A 19,094-nucleotide genomic window follows, 5' to 3' on the forward strand; every position below is an offset into this window, starting at 1 on the left:
ATGAATTCCTTAAGGAAAGAGTTTGAGATGAAAAACATTGAAAATACAAAGTTTTGTCTTGAGCTGAAGGTCGAGTATTTCATAAATGAAATTTTGTCCATGAATCCACATATATGACTAAGTTATTCAAATGATTTTATGTGAATAGTAGTGAGATCACTTAATGAGAAGATGACCATTTTTCGACTTTGAAAAAATTATGAAGAATTTATTGGTCTGAAGTACCATATCTTAGTATCTTGCTAGTCATATGACTAAATATAAGCATTTTATAAATTTATTTGCAAGATATAGTTCTTCTTAAATGTGAAGAAATTGAATAGAGTTAAATATATATTTGTAAGATAGCTAAATTTATTTGCAAGATATATATGAGTTATATTATAACAAACATGAGGGGAAGTAAATATGCATTTATACTCTTTTTCCCTTTAACCAAGGTTTTTTTTCCCACTGGATTTTCCTGATAAATGTTTTTAATGAGGCAATATTTCAACTCATATTGAAGAAAAGAATAATGTACTCTTTTTCCATCATTAAGATTTTTTTTCCCACAGGATTTTTCCTTAGAAGGTTTTAACGAGACATATTTTTTGAAGAATGGACATCCAATGGGGAGTGTTATAAAATAAATAGACGTCTTATATAAGCTAGAAGTCTGTATTCTTAATTATTGCGAACTCTATCTTCCTGATTTGTGTAGGACTCTTTCCACTTATGTAACTATATATATGTGGTTTCGCATCAATAATAAACGCACTCTCGGATTCTCTTCATATTCTCTCTATTTTTATTTATTTTTCTCTCTAGTTTTTTATTATTTTATAACAAAATAAAAATTAATAGAAAATTATGTACAATATTATATTATAACTAAAAATTAATAAAAAAAATTACAACAGCATTTACCATGGGTCAGACCAACGTTAAAGTCCAAATAAACTTAAGGCTGTTGGGGCCTATAGTAAGCCTAGGCTAATATTTATTATTCATCAAGCCCAATAAAAATGTCCACAAAGTAAGCTCAATGTAAATATTTATCTAGCAAGTCCAATTCAAAAACAACTAATCATTTTTCCAAGGCCTGAATGTATATATATATATATATATCATTCATCAATTTTCATATTTCTCGGGCATGTATATATTCACGATAATATTCATTAGACTTGCCAATCAATATTCAAAACATGCTCGCACTTGCAGACTCAAACTCACTATGGTTTACACATTTTTGAAAAGCCTGTTACTTAACTAACATAACTATTGTAATTGCGGATATCACTCAAGAAGTTCCAACTAAATACAGATTATTACTCAGAACTAATAATTTCCTAAGCTGGCTAAGTGGAGGAAGGTGGAACAAGCTTCAAACAGTTGGAGAAACAATGATATGGATTCCTGAAAATTAGGTGAGCCAACTAATTATAGGAGATTACAAAAAGAAGAAAAATAATTGAGCTAGAGGTGAACACCTCAACTCCATGATTTTCCAAAGAAAACAAAGCCAACTTATTCACAATGTTTCTTTTACAACTTTAAGGAACCAAATACATATATCTCCAACACAGAAAAATTATCGTTTAGCAATGTCACATATTTTATAAGTATTTATCAAACAATTTCAAGTGTTCCATAATTTTAACATATTGGCCATACATATATTATCTAATTAAATATATCTTATATATAAAGTATCTCTTTTAAGAAATGCTATGTTTATTATATTTATGTAAAACCGATCAAATACTTATGCTTATTTTAAAGACAGTCATATAGATGCTACGATAATTATAAAAAGGGAAAATTATAATCGTATCCCATACTTTATAAAGAAAAAAACTATTTCGCCCTTAGTTTTTATTTTTTGCAAAGAAACTGTTATACCCTTGTATTTTTAATCCGTTAAACTAGATAGTTCTTCCGTCTAATATTTAGAATTTTAAAGTAAGGTCAAAGGAAAACTTGACCGTGTAAAGAGAGAGAAAATTTTTTTTCCCAAAATTCCCTCTTCTTCTACCTCTCTTTCTCTTCCATTATTCTTTTAGTCATCTTTATTATTTCAGTTTATACTTAAACTGGACAATATATTGATTAAAATGTTTAAATACGATATTGAACTTCATTCATGGTATTTTCGATTATTTTAAAGTTAAAAGAAACTTACTTTATTGCATTTATGGACCTGATTCTGGTGGACTATTAACCTCCGGCGGCACCTTTCTACTCCGGTGGTCGGATGTTGGAATGGATGTTTCATAGAAAACATATTTTGCGCAACAGACAAGCCCAATCAAAGCAACCCCTCAAATTTGGATTTTTGATCAATCTGATTTGGATTTCTTCTTCAATACTTTTTTGTGTTTCTTTGCTTCTGTGTTTTCTTGTTGGAATTTATATCACTATTTGGCATTCCATGATATTTCTTTATCAGCCATTATCATTATACTTTTTTTATTCCTTGTATTCTTTGTATTTCCTTATGGGTATTTTTCTTTAAAAAAAATCATGATGATTATAGCTAGTTGAAAGTGTTAGGCTATATATGCTGTTTAGTTTTCTGGGTTCAAGTTTAAACCTTGCAGGTGGTAAGTTTTTTAGCATCAACATTTTTGGTTAGCTCTAGAATTGAGAACTAAGTGCAATTATTGTAATATATTGTTTTTTTTTTTATTTGCTTCACTGTTCTAAAGTTTCTTTAGAAGTAGAAATTTCTATGGTTGAATCACTTCATTTCATCAAAAACATCCAAAATCTAATTTTTGAGAAATTAGAGATTGAAGAATGTGGAGTGAGGGTCAATTTCGTCATTCTAACACATTTAAAAATCACAAATATTAATCGAATGGGTAATATAGTGTAATGAAATTTAAAATACAAGGGTACAGCAGTGTAATTTTAAAAAGACAAAGGTAAAGTAAATTTTTTTTTTTTTTTTGGCCAAATATAGGAGTAATTTTCCTTTATAAAAAATAAAGATACCTGTAATAAAATATTTCTTTTATTAATGCTATGACGACTAACACTGTCAATTTTAACAGTCATATCAGGTGATTTTAGTATATTATTTCTTCTATTAATACTGTAAGGCTTTACACCGTCAATTTTAATAGTCAAATCAGTTGATTTTAGACCACAATCTATGGATGTTATAACTGTTATGAAAAACAAAAATAACTTTGGCATAATACCTCTAATGTAAGGGCTTATACCATCAATTTTTGTAGTCATATCAAATAATTTTAAACGACAATCGTGCAAAGACTGCAGTAATTATGAAAGATAAAATAAAAAATATCAACCGATAAAATTAAAAGAATCGACAAATTAATAAAGAAGAGTAAAAATTGAGGATTTTTGTAGTCATTTGGCTAATATTTATAAGTTATTTTAACACATTTATTGAACTGGCATTAACAAACATTGTTATAACAGTAAGACATATTATTTTAATCTTATTATTCTGTCATTAACAAACAGTACTCTGGCAATAATCTTTATTTATATTATTTTCACAAATCTATTGCTCTGACACTAACCGGTAGTCTTCTCTCTTCGGGCAATAACGCTAGCTACACCAAAAAAAGTAAAGAAAGAAACGAATTCATGAATTGAAATGCCTTGATTTGCGCTTTGGTGATCAGAAGAACTAAAAAGATTTTCCTATATAAAGCCCTCTGTCATTGTTCAATCAATGGCATAAGAGAAACCAAAAAACAAAAATATTTTTGCTCGTGTTAGTACTAACTAAAGGTACCAACCAAAAGCAAAAATGAGGAAAATCTCTTTCTGCCTTTCATTATCTTTCTCATTTTTTCTATTGGGTTTTGTCCAATGCAACCTCAATTACAACGATGCTTTAGCAAAATCCATATTGTTCTTTGAAGGACAGAGGTCAGGAAAACTCCCCCCTTCACAAAGAATCAATTGGAGGTCCTCTTCTGGCCTCAGTGATGGTTTGCTTGCCCATGTAAGTTAGTTAATTTTCATGTTCATTTATTTCTTGAAATTAGTAAAAATTGTTTTATGCATCTCGTTTGTGCGAATATAATATTAAGATTTTTTCATTTTTAAAAAATTTATACTTTTTTTAAAATATTTATGGGTTTTAAATATTTTTATTCATTTTTTTTCACTAGGTGGATTTAACAGGAGGTTACTATGATGCTGGAGATAATGTAAAATTTAATTTTCCCATGGCCTTCACCACTACAATGCTATCATGGAGCACTATTGAGTATGGCAGAAGAATGGGCCCTGAACTGCAAAATGCAAGGGCTGCAATCCGATGGGCCACAGACTATCTACTAAAATGTGCCAGAACCACTCCAGGAAAGCTCTATGTTGGTGTGGGTGACCCCAATGTCGATCACAAGTGCTGGGAAAGACCTGAAGATATGGACACTGTCCGTTCTGTCTATTCTGTCTCTGCCAGCAACCCCGGGTCTGACGTTGCCGGCGAGACAGCTGCTGCATTAGCCGCAGCGTCCATGGTTTTCAGGAAAGCTGACCCAAATTACTCAAAGTTGCTATTAAGTACAGCCAAGAATGTTTTTCAATTTGCATTGCAATATAAGGGTTCTTATAATGATTCACTTGGATCAGCAGTATGCCCATTTTATTGCTCATATTCTGGTTACAAGGTAAAACAATTGGTGATGTTCCGAGAGCTGTAATAAATCGTAAATGTAATATAATTAATGGCATTTCTAGTTATAGTGATTCTCTTTGAGATGGATGTAATTGCAGGATGAGCTACTATGGGGAGCAGCCTGGCTATTCAGGGCAACAAATCAAATCTATTATTACAATCTTGTAAACTCTTTGGGAGCTGATGACCAACCTGACCTTTTCAGTTGGGACAACAAATATGCTGGTGCTCATGTTCTATTATCTAGGGTATGTCTCAAAAAAACACAACTATAAGTACAGAACTATTTATGGTCTGAAAAATCTTGGGCTAAAACTTCTATATTTTCCTATGCAGAGTGCTCTGCTCAACGATGACAAGAATTATGAGCAGCATAAAGTAAAAGCAGAAAATTTCATGTGCAAGATTTTACCTAATTCTCCCTTCACAACAACACAATACACACAAGGTATCAAAACATTACAAAAGGAAAGGGATAATTCAATATTCCCATAAGTTGATTTAAAGAGAATATTCATCCATTTTATAAATTTATCACTTCTTCAATGTTCAAAATAGTGGCTAACCATTTCATTGAAATGGCAGGAGGACTCATGTATAAGCTACCTCACAGTAACCTTCAATATGTAACATCCATAACATTCTTGCTCACTACATATGCCAAGTATATGAAATCTACAAAGCACACCTTCAATTGTGGCAATCTCATGGTCACCCCTAATATCCTCTTAGGCCTAGCAAAAACACAGGCAACTCACTTCACTCTTTAAATTAGGTCTAATTAATTTGCTCTGTAATTCTATTTTTTTTAGAAAAAATTAATTTAGTATTTTACTTTGCCTTTTTCACCCTTATAGGTGGATTACATTCTTGGGGAGAACCCAATACGAATGTCTTATATGGTAGGATTTGGGCATCATTTTCCAAAGAGAATTCACCATAGAGGATCTTCATTGCCTTCGCTTGCAAGCCACCCACAAACAATAGGTTGTGATGGGGGTTTCCAGCCTTTCTTCTATTCAGCAAACCCTGACCCTAACATTTTAATTGGAGCTATCGTGGGCGGTCCGGATCAAAATGATTGTTTCCCCGATGAACGATCAGATTATAGTCATTCTGAACCTGCAACTTACATTAATGCTGCCATTGTTGGACCTTTGGCATATTTTGCTGGGAGCTGGAATTAATGAAAGTGCTTACAAGCTAGTTATGTTTTCTTTGTAAACAAGTCTTTACAAGGGAGGACCTTGGATAAAAAGATTGTAAGGCCAATTGTTAACTATTTTTTATATAATAAATTAGTTTAAACACTACAAGCCTAAAAGAATTCTAAACTAGGATTAGAAGTAGTCCTAAAATTTCTGTTCCAATTTGGTTCAATACGCTCGCTCTATGGATATTCGATTTTCCAAGGCCAGTATACATTTTAAGTGTCAATTATAAGTACTTAGGATTTTTATTTGTAGAAGGGAATAAAATCACTTTAAACATGTCTAAAAAAGATTTGATTAAACATTTTTGCTGCACTATCCAAAATTAAATCCAATAATATATGCATATTGGACCTTCAAGCAATTATAAATAGAGATGGTAATGAGTAGGGTTCGGATTGGATAGTGCAATACCCATACCTAAATTTTATTCCATACCCAAATCTTATCCCATACCCAAATCTTTATATCTTATCCGCTATCCTATTAGATAATGTTATATCTATTCCTTGATTATAAAGTTCTTCTTCTTATCATAATACTTCACTCAAATGTAATTAGAGTAGATTTTTCAGGCCCGTAATAAGTCTGAATCACTCAATTCAATCACATCTAATTGGAACACAGGAACTGTAAGCTCAAATTATTTTATATAACAATCTTGTGATTATACTATATTAGACTCAAATCCACTATTTAAATATTTCATAAATGAGGCCCGATTGCATTACACAATATTTATAATATGGGCTAACTAGTTCATGCTTTCATATAAATGCATAACTAAATACTTACATAAATTTATCAGTTATAATCCTATAACTGCGGAGTTCACTAACAGATAAATATAAATAAATTTTAGTATATATAATGATATAATTTAAATAACCACTAATTCTAAAAATTACTTTTCTAGCTCTGCGGGAAGGAGACAGAGCTTTAACCGAGACATAGAAGTATCTATTTTCTGAAAAAGTTAAACAAAAACATGTGAGTTTTATGAGGAATAATAAGTATTGCACAACATATGCATTCACACGAATATGTAAATATACTTATCCAGTTATCCGACTAATTATATGATCATGCAAGCAATCACACAAATGACATAATAGCATTCATACATGACACATCCTCTCATGACGTGTGCACCAGGGAGCCAATCCCCTGTACATAGTCGACCGGTCTAATCCTCATTTGACCAGCCTTCTCTTTTTTTATATACTCTCTTTTCTTTTTCATACCAACAAGAGACCACCCTGTTTTTTTCCATATCATCCATATCATATCATCAAATGCACACGAGGGCACCGATCTCCCCATACCTGACCGACAATCAAATTTCATATCTTATTATTTCCAGGACCGTCCTCACAAACTTATGGTGACCCACTTTATCCCAATTCCACACAAACAAGGCATAGTAATGTGACAACATAAATAATCAAACAATGCAATTAAATGCAAGTACATCAAACAATTAAATATCATAATGCAAGTGCACAATTAGACATTCATATTCAAATACAAATAATCATATAAGTAACAAATGCTAATAATATAATAAATGGTACTTGGAAAATAAATAAATATTAAAATAATTAAATAAGAAAGGATTATCCTAAATAAATTCTACAACCTATATACAATTAAATCTAATCTAAATTCTATCGAAATTTCAAGAGAACTTCCCCTAAAAATTTGATAAACCAACTCATTCATGGGCAATTCACAACAACTATCCCGTCCATTTTTTTATCATCTAAACATTTACTCAATTCACACGGCTCATTCGTCAGGCAATCAATCAATTTAAACTCCCACCTTCCTCCAATCATGCTCCAATGATAATATCAGCCATTAATATTACTATAATATTTCATTTTTAAATTTACATTTTTATATCATAAATAATCACTATTCTTGGCTTGATATTTTCACAACTATCTTTGACCTCAATTCATCAATATTTACCTAAACATCTAGGTATAATATACGTATCTCGATTTCTTTTTTTTTTTTTTTTTTTGAAAGAGCGTATCTCGATTTCTACTAACAGATAAAACACATTAAATATTCATATAAGATTATTTGCTAAATCATAAGCTTACCAATTAACAGCTTTAAGGTAATTAAATTGTTAAGTTGTTAAAATTCACTTTTAACAAGAACTAATTATAACTACTATTTTCTTAGATTGGATGCTTACATCAATATCAGAAGTGGTTAGGCCTTCCAAGCCTTAGTTTATCAGAACTACGCATCTAATATCCGTTGACCGACTAAACACTCATTTTACTTTCTTATGCACAACCAATTAGCTTTAGGCTAATCATTATCTAATTAACTATTTAAAACAATTATTCTAAATTTTCAAAATTAAGTATATTTATTTATCAAGGTTCTCGTTAACCTAACGATTAATTATTTATTTATTCGAAATCAACTTATTTAGCTAAAATTTTGAAATTTGAAATTTATACCAAAAATTAGGAACCGGGTGTTAGAATGTACCAATCAAAAATCAGGCTAAGATTCCACGATCCGCAGGAGGAGAAGGTGATTCTGTCTCTTGTGGCCTCGCCGGAGACTCGCCGGCGGGTCACCGGGCAGCCGCGTACGGTGGTCGGAAAGTCGTGGATGCTCGAAATTGAACGCTCTTCATACCATCTGGCTCGGTTTTCACTCAGGGGTCCGTTTTTGGCATTAGTTGCGCGAGATCGACCTTCTATCTGACCGCAGCGGCTCGACAGGAGCCAAGTGCCACCGTTGACATCGCCGTTGATCGACGAAAGGAGACCATGGCTCGCCTGTGTTGCAGCTTTCGCCTGAGTTACGAGCGAGGAGAAAACTCAACGTTGAGCAGTGGCTGGACGCTGGTGGCGCTGCTGCGATTCGCTCGAACGGAAACAGAGGAAGAGAGGAGCTGAGGCGCGACGGCAGGAAGAAGGCGGCGCAAAGACTCCGTCGGACTTACCTCTGGTGACCGGAAAAGAAGAAGGGAAAGAAAGAGAGGGGGAGGGCGGCGAAGGGCTGTCTAGACCCAGCCAGAAGAAGGAAAAAGAAGAAAGAAAAAGAAAATCTGGGCTTACAGACTATTCCGGTTCGATTCGAACCGGTTTGATCCAATTCAGTAATTTGACTCGATTTTTGCTTGATTTTCAGGTTTTTCACTTGATTTTTTAAAAATTCAAACTGTTTTACAAGTTTGATTTAGCAATAATAAAATATTCTTACTAAATTTCATTCGTTAGATTTTATAATTAAATTTGTTTCATTAATTATCCAAACACTCCAAATCACCACTATCATCATTATTTTAAATCATTATTTGTAAAACTGGAATTTAAATCAAATATTAAAATTGAATTTTACATTTTAAAATCTAAAATTTTAAAAATTTGACCAATTCAAATTCATATATAAAAACTAGGGTGAAATCATTTTGAACTACATTATATTAAAACAAAAATAAAGACAGTAATTGACAAATAAAAATAAGTCTGAGACAATAATTGATAAAATTAAAAATGATAGCTAAATTTACTAAAAACGTCATAGTACAAACATTTTTTTAGTGATTTAACCATATAAAAAGTAATTAAATAAGAGTTATTCATCTAGTTTTTGAAACCCAAATTTCAATTCATTTAGATTGTTAAACCCGAATTTAAAGGGGAAATTTTGAGGAAGACACGACTTCTGCCAATCCTCCCTGTTGCAATCCACCTTTCAATTATATAAAATCTATTTTTTCTCCCTTTCATTGAACCATTAGAAATTAATTTGCTTTGTTGAAATCAATTACATCTGATTTACAATTTGAAACAACACAAAATGGGAAGAGACACAATTAGCTAACCAAAATAGAATTTTATTTATTTAAACATTTCAACTGTGTCTATCAAGCATCCAGACTCTGCCGTTAACCTGGATTCTAATTTCCGCATAAGAACAATAGTAGAAAGGCTAAAATGTTGTACCAAAATTCCATTAAAAGAAATATAAAAGTCCTCACTTGGATTTTTCTCCGGAGGTCAATTAGACTCCCAGTTAAATTTTAGACTACACAATAGGAGGTAGTCTATCTCCCTTAAAACTTTTTTTAAGGATACATTGAGATACAGTCCTTCATATTCTAAAAACTTAAAAAACGAAAGTCGAAATCTTAAATTTCTAGAAATACAAATGTTGAGATGATAATTAAGGTAAACTTAGCACATCCTAGTTTCGGATGGCAACATAGACCACAATTTAGTGTCAATCATAGAGAAATATTTACAAAGGAAACAAAGCTGATAAAAAACTCCAATTACTTAGAGCTTCCACCAAAATATGCCAAAGGTCCAACAATGGCAGCATTAATATAAGTTGCAGGTTCTGAATGACTATAATCAGATCGATCGTCGGGGAAACCATCACTTTGATTAGGACCACCCACAATAGCTCCAATTAAAATGTTAGGATTAGGGTTTGCTGAATAGAAGAAAGGCTGGAAACCCCCATCACAACCTATTGTTTGTGGGTGGCTTGCAAGTGAAGGCAATGAAGATCCCCTGTGGTGAATTCTCTTTGGAAAATGAGGCCCAAACCCTACCATATAAGACATTTGTATTGGGTTCACCCCAAGAATGTAGTCCACCTATTAGGAAAAAAGAAAGTCAATAATGAAATTAATTTTTTTAAAAACATGCTTTCATAAAGTAAATTTAGACCTAACCAAAACGGTGTAGTGTAGTGACTTGCCTGTCTTTTAGCTACGTATAAGAGGGAGTTAGGGGTGACCATGAGATTGCCACAATTGAAGGTGTGCTTTGTAGATTTCATATACTTGGCATATGTAGTGAGCAAGAACGTTATGGATGTTACATATTGAAGGTTACTTTCAGGTAGCTTGTACATGAGCCCTCCTGCAATTTCATTGAAAATATTTTAAACATTTTAAAAAAAATTACCATAATTCCCTGCAATTATAAAAAGCATCAAATGGATAAAACAGACTCATATAAGTCATATTCCCTTTAAATCAACTAATGTGGGACACATAATTTTTATTAGGAAAGAGACAGTAGTTCTAACTAATAATTCCTCCACTGTTGTAAGTAAATATTTATTACCTTGTGTATATTGTGTAGTGGTAAAAGGAGAGTTGGGTAAAATCTTGCACATGAAATTTTCTGCTTCTACTTTGTACTGCTCAAAATTCTTGTCGTTGTTGAGCAGAGCTCTCTGCAGAGGAAAATAAACAAATTTCACTCCAAGAGTTTTGAGACCATAATAGTTCTGTACTTATAGTTGTGTTTTTTGAGACATACCCTCGATAAGAGAACATGAGCACCAGCATATTTGTTGTCCCAACTGAAAATGTCAGGTTGGTCATCAGCTCCCAGAGATTTTATGAGGTTGTAATAATACATTTGATTTGTTGCCCTGAATAGCCAGGCAGCTCCCCATAGTAGCTCATCCTGCAATTATGCCGTTGATTACATTACATTTATGATTTATTATAGCTCTCGAAACATCGGAAATTGTGTTACCTTGTAACCAGAATATGAGCAATAAAATGGGCAAACAGCTGATCCAAGAGAATCACTATAAGCACCCTGATATTTCAATGCAAATTGAAAAACATTCTTGGCTGTACTCAATAGCAGCTCTGAGTAATTTGGGTCAGCTTTCCTGAAAACTATAGACGCGGCAGCTAAAGCAGCAGCTGTCTCGCCGGCAACGTCAGAGCCGGGGTTACTGGCAGAGACAGAATAGACAGAACGGACAGTGTCCATGTCTTCAGGTCTTTCCCAGCACTTGTGATCGACATTGGGGTCACCTACACCAACATAGAGCTTTCCTGGAGTGGCCCTGGCACATTTTAGTAGATAGTCTGTGGCCCATCGGATTGCAGCCCTTGCATTTTGCAGTTCAGGGCCCATTCTTCTGCCATACTCAATAGTGCTCCATGATAGCATTGTAGTGGTGAAGGCCATTGGGAAATTAAATTTTACATTATCTCCAGCATCATAGTAACCTCCTGTTAAATCCACCTGGTGAAAATAACAAAACAAATCCCATTATGCTCGAGGCAATGAAACTTAGGAGAAATTGCTCACATTTGCGTACATATAGATGAATGCATTAAAAATAGTAATTCTTAATTTCAAGAAAGAAGTGAATAACTAAAATTAACTAACTCACATGGGCAAGTAAACCATCACTGAGGCCAGAAGTGGACCTCCAATTGATTCCTTGTGAAGGAGGGACTTTTCCTGACCTCTGTCCTTCAAAGAACAATATGGACTTCGTTAAAGCATCCTTGTAATTGGGATTGCTTTGGACAAAACCCAATAGAAAGAATGAAAAAGAAAACAAAAGGCAGAAAGAAAATCCCCTCATTCTTGTTTTTGGTATCTTTAATTAGAACCAACTGCCAACAAAAATGTTTTTGTTTTTGTTTAGGGTTATGTTATGTTATGACTTTGTTTGAACAATGACATGGTCTTTATATAGGAAAGTCTTAGTAGTTCTTCTCATCAAAGCGCAAATCAAGGCTTTTTCATTCATGAATTCTTTTCTTTTACTTTTTTATTATTATTATTATTATTATTATTTTCAGAGTTCTTTATTCCTTATTGTTATTGTGTAATAAAATATTGTATTATTTTTTATATCAGCTAATAGATTATGTTCAAAGTTCAATTATAATAAAATTTGCCCATGGAATGGATAAAGTAAGTAAGATGGAAATGCATATGGCACTCATTATGCCCTTACTTGACTCGAATATTTGGTTGGTAAATTTTAATCATAAAAGGGAATAAAATGTCTTTTTTTTTAGAATATACTTTAAATATTTTTCCTACTCCATCCAAAATTAAAATCTAATAATGCATGCATATTGGATCTTACAGGCAAATAGATTTTTAAGATTCAAATAAATAAATATATATATATTCTGAAACTTTATTAATAAAAGCGAAAGAAATAATCTAAAAACGGAGCGCATAAATACTTATCAGAAAATCTAAAAAAGAGTCATTTAAATTATATTATGAAACCTTGTTACAAGGGATAAATTTTGAGGAAGACATGTTTTCTGCCTATCCTCCTTGTTTCCCTGCACTTTTCAATTGTATCAAAACCCTTTTCTCTTCCGTTCATTGAGCCTATAAATTTGCTCCATTGAAGTTAATTACAATTTATTATTATTATTTTTTTTAATTTGAAAAAATCACAAAGTGGGAAGGGACCTAATTAAATCCAAGTGGGACCCAAAAAGGGTGAGTGTAGGACCCAAGTACCTAATACTTACAAACATACTCAAATCAGTCATGCACTAAATAGTTTCATACTGTTTGTTGGTGTGTTTGGTCAATTCCCGACCAAGATTAGCGTCTTATACCAAAATTTGTGCATATGGGTTTTGTTTAGAGGGAGAAAATGATCACATTATAACCCAAAACCAAAATTTTGGTTTGGGGCTCAAAATTTGCTCGTGATAATGATTTTTATTTTTTAATTGCAAGTCATATAAGCAATTTGTCTTGTTCTGTTATGGAAAGACATCTAAATAAAATTTTAAAAATTTATTTTTAGTTAAACAAAATTGTTGTTACAAAGTTCAATTAATTTCAATAAAAGTATTCGTTTTATTACCAACCAGTGCGGTCTGATTGGTCTTTTCATTACTGTGAAGATTGAGAGATCTTGAGTTTGATTCATATAGATCAGAAGAGTTTTCACCAATTTGGTGAGTTAAGGAAAAACTCCCCGCTGTTCTGTATAATTCATCATGTTATTTCGGCCCGTTAAATCTCTTAAAGAATAAAAAAAAATATTCATTTTGTTGAAAATGTTGATGGTGAATAATTATAATAATGCACTATAAAATTTAGAAAAATATAAAAGAAGTCAAAAGCAATTTTATGAAAGTAATAATAATAGAATAGAATGAAAATAAAATCTAAAATGGGGCCAAAATTTTATTTTCTTAAAAAACAAAAATGGAATTGAGGCTAGCCTAACGTGATGACTATTAACTGAAAAAACTGCAAAGAAAAACGGCCAATTATGACCAAAGTAAAATTTTAATTTCTTTATGTCAAAATTGGACGAAAAGGAAACGAAAAAGGAAAGACGAAGCGTGAATGGCGCGCTTTGATAGCGCTAAGAAATCCGGCGCCAAAGATTTAAAATTGAAATTATAAATTAATTAATTAATTAATTTATTTATTTATAAGGGGTGGATTTTGGAGATAAAACAAATCGGAAAATGGATGTTGCTTTTGAATAAATTGATTCTCTTTTGCTTCTTGGGATTCTATTTATTTTGCCTTGGTTTCTTCCCATTCTTTAGGACTAAGCTTTTACTTTCTTTTTCTTTTTTTCCCAATGTTTCTTGATTTATATTCTATCTACAATTCCGAGGCCAAAAAATTAAAGAATAAGATTCAATCTGTTACATAATACTTGTCATAGTTAAAATTTTACGTTTCTTGAGAAAATTATTAAATTTGTCTAAGTTATAATAAATTATTAAATAAATTAACTATATAATCTTTAATTTACTACTAATTTTCTAAGAAAATTATTAAATTAAAGTAATAATTATTCGTCATATATAAAATATAAATATTAAAAAAAAAATTTAGTACTCATTGAAATCATTAATGTAATAAGTATTTTAGAACAAACTATTTTTTTAAATATAACGAGTATTATGGAACGGAGGGAGTATGATATACTTTTTCCGTCCCATTTTATTTGCATGGTTTAACAAAACACGCGTATTAAGAATTTAGTCAACAATTGTCCTTTTTTTCCCTTAACTCATTAAAATATTAATAAAAGTCATTCATTTAATGAAAGATTATAAAGGTTATCATGGAAAAAATAATTATTTACATATACAAATTTAGAAACCTTGGATATCCAAAAAAAAATAACAATCAAACAAAATGGAATGGATGGAATATAATTTACTCAAAAATTATTTTTTTTTATAAGTATCACTAAATTTTACACCAAATGAGTTAAAAAAAATTCATTTTTTGACAAAAAAATAAAAAATAATATTTTTAACCGATAAAATTATTAATATTATTATAAGTAAAAAGTATCATTTTATTTTTTTATAAATTGAGTCTTTTCAATCATTTGATATAAAGTTAAGATCAACAATTTTTTTTTTTTAGTAAATAAATTCACTAGATAAATTGTGCTTCTTCAAAAGCTAAATATTATATACACTTGAGCCCATATTGTCAATTCATTTCCTCCAAGAATAATTAGCTAATTGCGTTTAGCCTACCAAGTTTTTTAGTGCTTTGAATTGATGGGACGTTATCCTCTGATTTTATTAATTTTGGAGTGTGAAACATTCTATTCACTAAATATTTTAAGTCGTATTTTCAAAGTTATTATTATTTTTTTTTAGGAATATTTTCAAAGTTATCATTGTTAATGTCAAAAAAGTAATTCGATAAAATCAAAAAGAAAGTGTTTAGAGTAGGATTATTGCTTTTATAAGTATAATAATCCTTTAATTAGAGTTCAAACTTGTAATTTTTTAAATAATTCAAAATACTTTAAATCAAATTTCATTGGTTTTTATTTAGGAAATTAAGTTTATTTAATAAGAATAGAAATTCCATTTTATCGATCAAAATTCAATTTCACTCGAAACGCTTCAAGAGTAATATTTTTGAATGATTATGTTAGGACTTAATTGCAAGACAAAATATAGCGTATCTTGGATCCCACATTAGAAGTATGAGATTTTAATGTAGCCAACTTCAACAACTAGCTTTTACGATATGGTTCTCCTAGTGGCAGAACTAGAATTTTTTTTCAATTGGTTATTTATTTAATTTGAGTTTTAGTAGAGTAAATTATATTAAAAACTCTAAAATTTTTTACTTAATATATATTTTTTTATTAATTTAATCATGTTTTATAAATATTTTTTAAAAGATGAATGAAATGGATTGCCCCCACTATGTATAATGTAACTCCGTCCTGGGTTCTCCTAAGATCATAATAATTGATATTAGAGCCAATCGCCACTTCTTCCACTTATAATTGAGCAGCGCGAACCTGACGCACAACCACCAATTATTAATTTGAATTAAAATATTTTTTTTATTAAACTTCTACAAATATAAATAAACTTTGATTGAATTCATTCACAAGTTATTCACCAACATATCATTGCTACTACAATTTACAATTTTGATTCTTTTCGTAGAAAAGGAAGAGATTGGATGTACAAACAACAAGAATTGCTACAATTAAATAATAAAATTTGAATTTCTTGAATATAATCCTTTACCAAAAAGACAGGAAGCAATAAGAGGGGATTGGCCCAAAGTTCAAGTTGGTAATGTTCAACTAATATCATCATTGATTAGGATTATGACAAATTGTAAACCCTTATCCTTAAAGTCTTAGTCAGTTGGACATATAAGTTTCTGTTTCAAGTTTCCAAATTCTTTTTCCTAACTAAGGTCTTCGATTTTTGACTTTAAATATAAATATTTGACGGAAAATAATATAACAAATCAATGAATTTAGACTTCAATAACATTAATTTTTTTTATTTATGATTACCTATATTCAAAATTTCACTCAACTCCAACTACATTTCATTTGAGTGTCCTAGGGACGAATCTCCCAACAGGATAATTTTTATATTTAAGATTTAAATCGAAACTTTTGGTTAAGAGAGAAAGAGTTATAACTACTTCATTAAAAATGCAAATGAGCCGAGTCGACTAGATACAAGTAGATAAATAGTAAAAATAATTAACAAGTCTAGATGCAAGTAGATAAATATATATTTTAAATAGATAGATATAATAGTAAAATTCTAAATAAATTTATGGATAGTTAAAATTCACATTTACCTAAACCGCTGGCGTCTCATCCATCTTATTGAAATTTTCTTCATCATCCTGTTTGGTGGCCTAACTTTCAATTTTACCCTAAACTTTTCAAATGCTTACAATTCTACCCTAAATAAATTTTTGTACCTTAAGCAATCTAAACTTATCAACCTAGTTATAATTACACTTTAATTTACTTTTAAGGTGCAATTGCACCCTAAAGGTGAATTAAAGCATACTGAACTTATCAATTTTTTACAATTTCACTTTAAAAACAAATTAAGGTTGATATTATAATTAAAATAATATAAAAATAGACTACATTTTTTATAGAATCCATTTTTTACATTGTTTTAATCAAAATTATAACCTCAGTTTACTTTTAGGGGGAATTGCAATAAATCGACAAGTTCTGGGTGCTGTAATTCACCGTTAGGGTGTAATTGCACCTTAAAAGTAAATTAGAATGTAATTGCAACTAAGTTGATAAGTTCAAGGTGTCTAGGCTATAATGGTTGATTTAGAGTAAAATTACAACTACTTAAAAAGTACGGGGTGAAATTGAAAGCTAGGTCCTATTCGGAGGATCATAATCATAATGACAAAATATTAATATAATAAGGTAAAAATTAATAAAATAATATCAAAATAAATGAATGAATAAATACATAATAAATGTTAACAATAAAACATAGAAAAATGATATTTAAAAAAAAAATGAATTTGAGTTTAAGCTCAGTATGTTTATCAGATGAGTTTAATAAGTAGATTTTATTAAACTTACCTAATGAACTTGAATGAGATTTTTTCACACCAAATGATTAACTCATAGGCAATTTGTCTCATCTATTGCCCTTGGACTTACCAATGACTTGTATTTTTTTTTTTTTTTTTTAAACAGATAGGGGAAAAATAAATTGGATGACAGTGGGACAAAATACTTAAATATATTAATAATTAATCAATATATTATGTTGTCTTACAAAAAAAAAAAAAATCAATATATTATGTACTCCGCGAAACACTAAGATAGCATAACTTCCTTGTAAAATGTGAAGTTCACTTTTATGTTAAGAGTTAAAAAGTGCAATTAAAGTGTTAAATAAATATTATTTTGTTACTTTTTATCATTAACTTATTAAGATATTCATAAAAATCGTTCATTAATAATGAATAATCATAAAGGTAATTATGAAAAAAATAATTATCTAAATATACGAATTTAGAAACCTTACAAATATTTTGAAATATAAAAAAAATAACATTAAAAAAATGAAACGAAAGGAGTATTATATACCGGTTAAAATAATAATGAAAAGAAAAGATAAAACATGTGAGACACATTCAAGGCTGTTTCCCCATAATCAACGTAGAACATTTTTTTTGATTATATATGTTGGGGATTTAGTGTTCTTAATTAATTTCAAAAAAAAAAAAAAAACTTTATTCAATTGAAACCTTAGTCTAGCAAAAAAATCAAAATTTTAAATTCATAAAAATAAAATTTAAATTTCATGCTTAGACTTTAAAAGATTGAATATATATATATATTGTAAATGGTTTTTGATTTTTAATTGAATTATAAATTGATAACTATAAAATATTTATAAGGAATTTCTCCTTTTTAAAGAAAAAATTAAAACTATTAATTGCTTTCATATATGGAAAAACTCTTTTTTAAATAAGAAAAATCTTAATTTGAATATCTAATTTAAGAATAAAAAATAATTTTATTAATTTAATTTTTAAATTTTCTTCTCACTTAATTTCTTAAAAAAAAAAAAAAAAGGAAGCAAAATCAGGCATGTCATCTGCAAAAATGTGCGAAACATATGCCCACATAATCATTTACCCAGCAACTATTTTCACTGTTTGATGTTAGAGATGGGGCTCTTATATTATAAATCTAGTCAAAAGCAGAAGCATAAGCTTTAGGGATAGCTTAATTCCAGGAAAAGTTATAAATTAGAATCTCTATGATCATAATTGAATATCTCTTCCTCATTAAAACAAAAATAGCTTGGATTAGCTTTAATATCACTTTGTTGCAAATTAAAACCTTGCGGTTTTTATTTAATTATTGGTTTAATCGGTTCTGATCAAGACAAAATTTACTATATTTTTAATTTGAAGGTCAAGAATTCAAATTGTAAAAACAATCTCTCGGTAAAAATAGAAAAATATGAGATTATTTTTATAGCGCTCATAAATATGAGATCATTTCGTATATTCAGTCACCTAACAATTAATAGATTTATTTTTCATTGCATTGTTATCTTTATAGCGAATCGTAAAATAAAATAATATATATATATTTTTTATAAAAAGATAAGGAAAAGGAAAAAAGAAGCTTGG

General features: G+C 30.0%; 2 protein-coding genes and 1 long non-coding RNA gene across 3 annotated transcripts; 1 reads left to right on the top strand and 2 right to left on the bottom strand.

Annotated features, from left to right (window-relative positions):
* Positions 1-3,709: 3,709 nt before the first annotated feature.
* LOC105637827 (endoglucanase 9) lies at positions 3,710-5,967 on the top strand. The gene is made up of 6 exons (XM_089725840.1): positions 3,710-3,970; positions 4,140-4,643; positions 4,750-4,899; positions 4,988-5,099; positions 5,237-5,400; positions 5,509-5,967. Exons 1-6 carry the CDS (start codon positions 3,773-3,775, stop codon positions 5,836-5,838), a joined length of 1,458 nt encoding a protein of 485 aa, XP_089581966.1. The 5' UTR covers positions 3,710-3,772; the 3' UTR covers positions 5,839-5,967.
* A 743-nt stretch (positions 5,968-6,710) lies between these two features.
* On the bottom strand, positions 6,711-9,084 carry LOC149493898 (uncharacterized). Its single transcript, XR_016322514.1, has 2 exons — positions 8,377-9,084; positions 6,711-6,829 (listed from the first exon to the last, which is right to left on the bottom strand). It is a non-coding gene; the product is annotated as an uncharacterized LOC149493898 (long non-coding RNA).
* A 771-nt stretch (positions 9,085-9,855) lies between these two features.
* Positions 9,856-12,341, bottom strand: LOC105640312 (endoglucanase 9). The gene is made up of 6 exons (XM_012224598.4): positions 12,055-12,341; positions 11,400-11,903; positions 11,178-11,327; positions 10,980-11,091; positions 10,609-10,772; positions 9,856-10,504 (listed from the first exon to the last, which is right to left on the bottom strand). Exons 1-6 carry the CDS (start codon positions 12,250-12,252, stop codon positions 10,175-10,177), a joined length of 1,458 nt encoding a protein of 485 aa, XP_012079988.2. The 5' UTR covers positions 12,253-12,341; the 3' UTR covers positions 9,856-10,174.
* Between the last annotated feature and the right edge of the window lie 6,753 nt (positions 12,342-19,094).

Source organism: Jatropha curcas, chromosome 9 (assembly GCF_041381405.1).
Source record: "Jatropha curcas cultivar XTBG-Jc1 chromosome 9, XTBG_Jcur_1.0, whole genome shotgun sequence".
In the NCBI taxonomy this organism is placed as follows: Eukaryota; Viridiplantae; Streptophyta; class Magnoliopsida; order Malpighiales; family Euphorbiaceae; genus Jatropha; species Jatropha curcas.

Bases quoted from the DNA above. Each gene is read 5' to 3' on its own strand.
- LOC105637827 (XM_089725840.1), top strand. From the start codon at position 3,773: ATGAGGAAAATCTCTTTCTGCCTTTCATTATCTTTCTCATTTTTTCTA. The intron at 3,971-4,139 runs GTAAGTTAGTTA...TTTTTTCACTAG, and splicing joins GTGATGGTTTGCTTGCCCAT to GTGGATTTAACAGGAGGTTA. The intron at 4,900-4,987 runs GTATGTCTCAAA...TTTCCTATGCAG, and splicing joins CTCATGTTCTATTATCTAGG to AGTGCTCTGCTCAACGATGA.
- LOC105640312 (XM_012224598.4), bottom strand. From the start codon at position 12,252: ATGAGGGGATTTTCTTTCTGCCTTTTGTTTTCTTTTTCATTCTTTCTA. The intron at 11,904-12,054 runs GTGAGTTAGTTA...TATTTTCACCAG, and splicing joins GTGATGGTTTACTTGCCCAT to GTGGATTTAACAGGAGGTTA. The intron at 11,328-11,399 runs GTAACACAATTT...GCATAATTGCAG, and splicing joins GCTCATATTCTGGTTACAAG to GATGAGCTACTATGGGGAGC.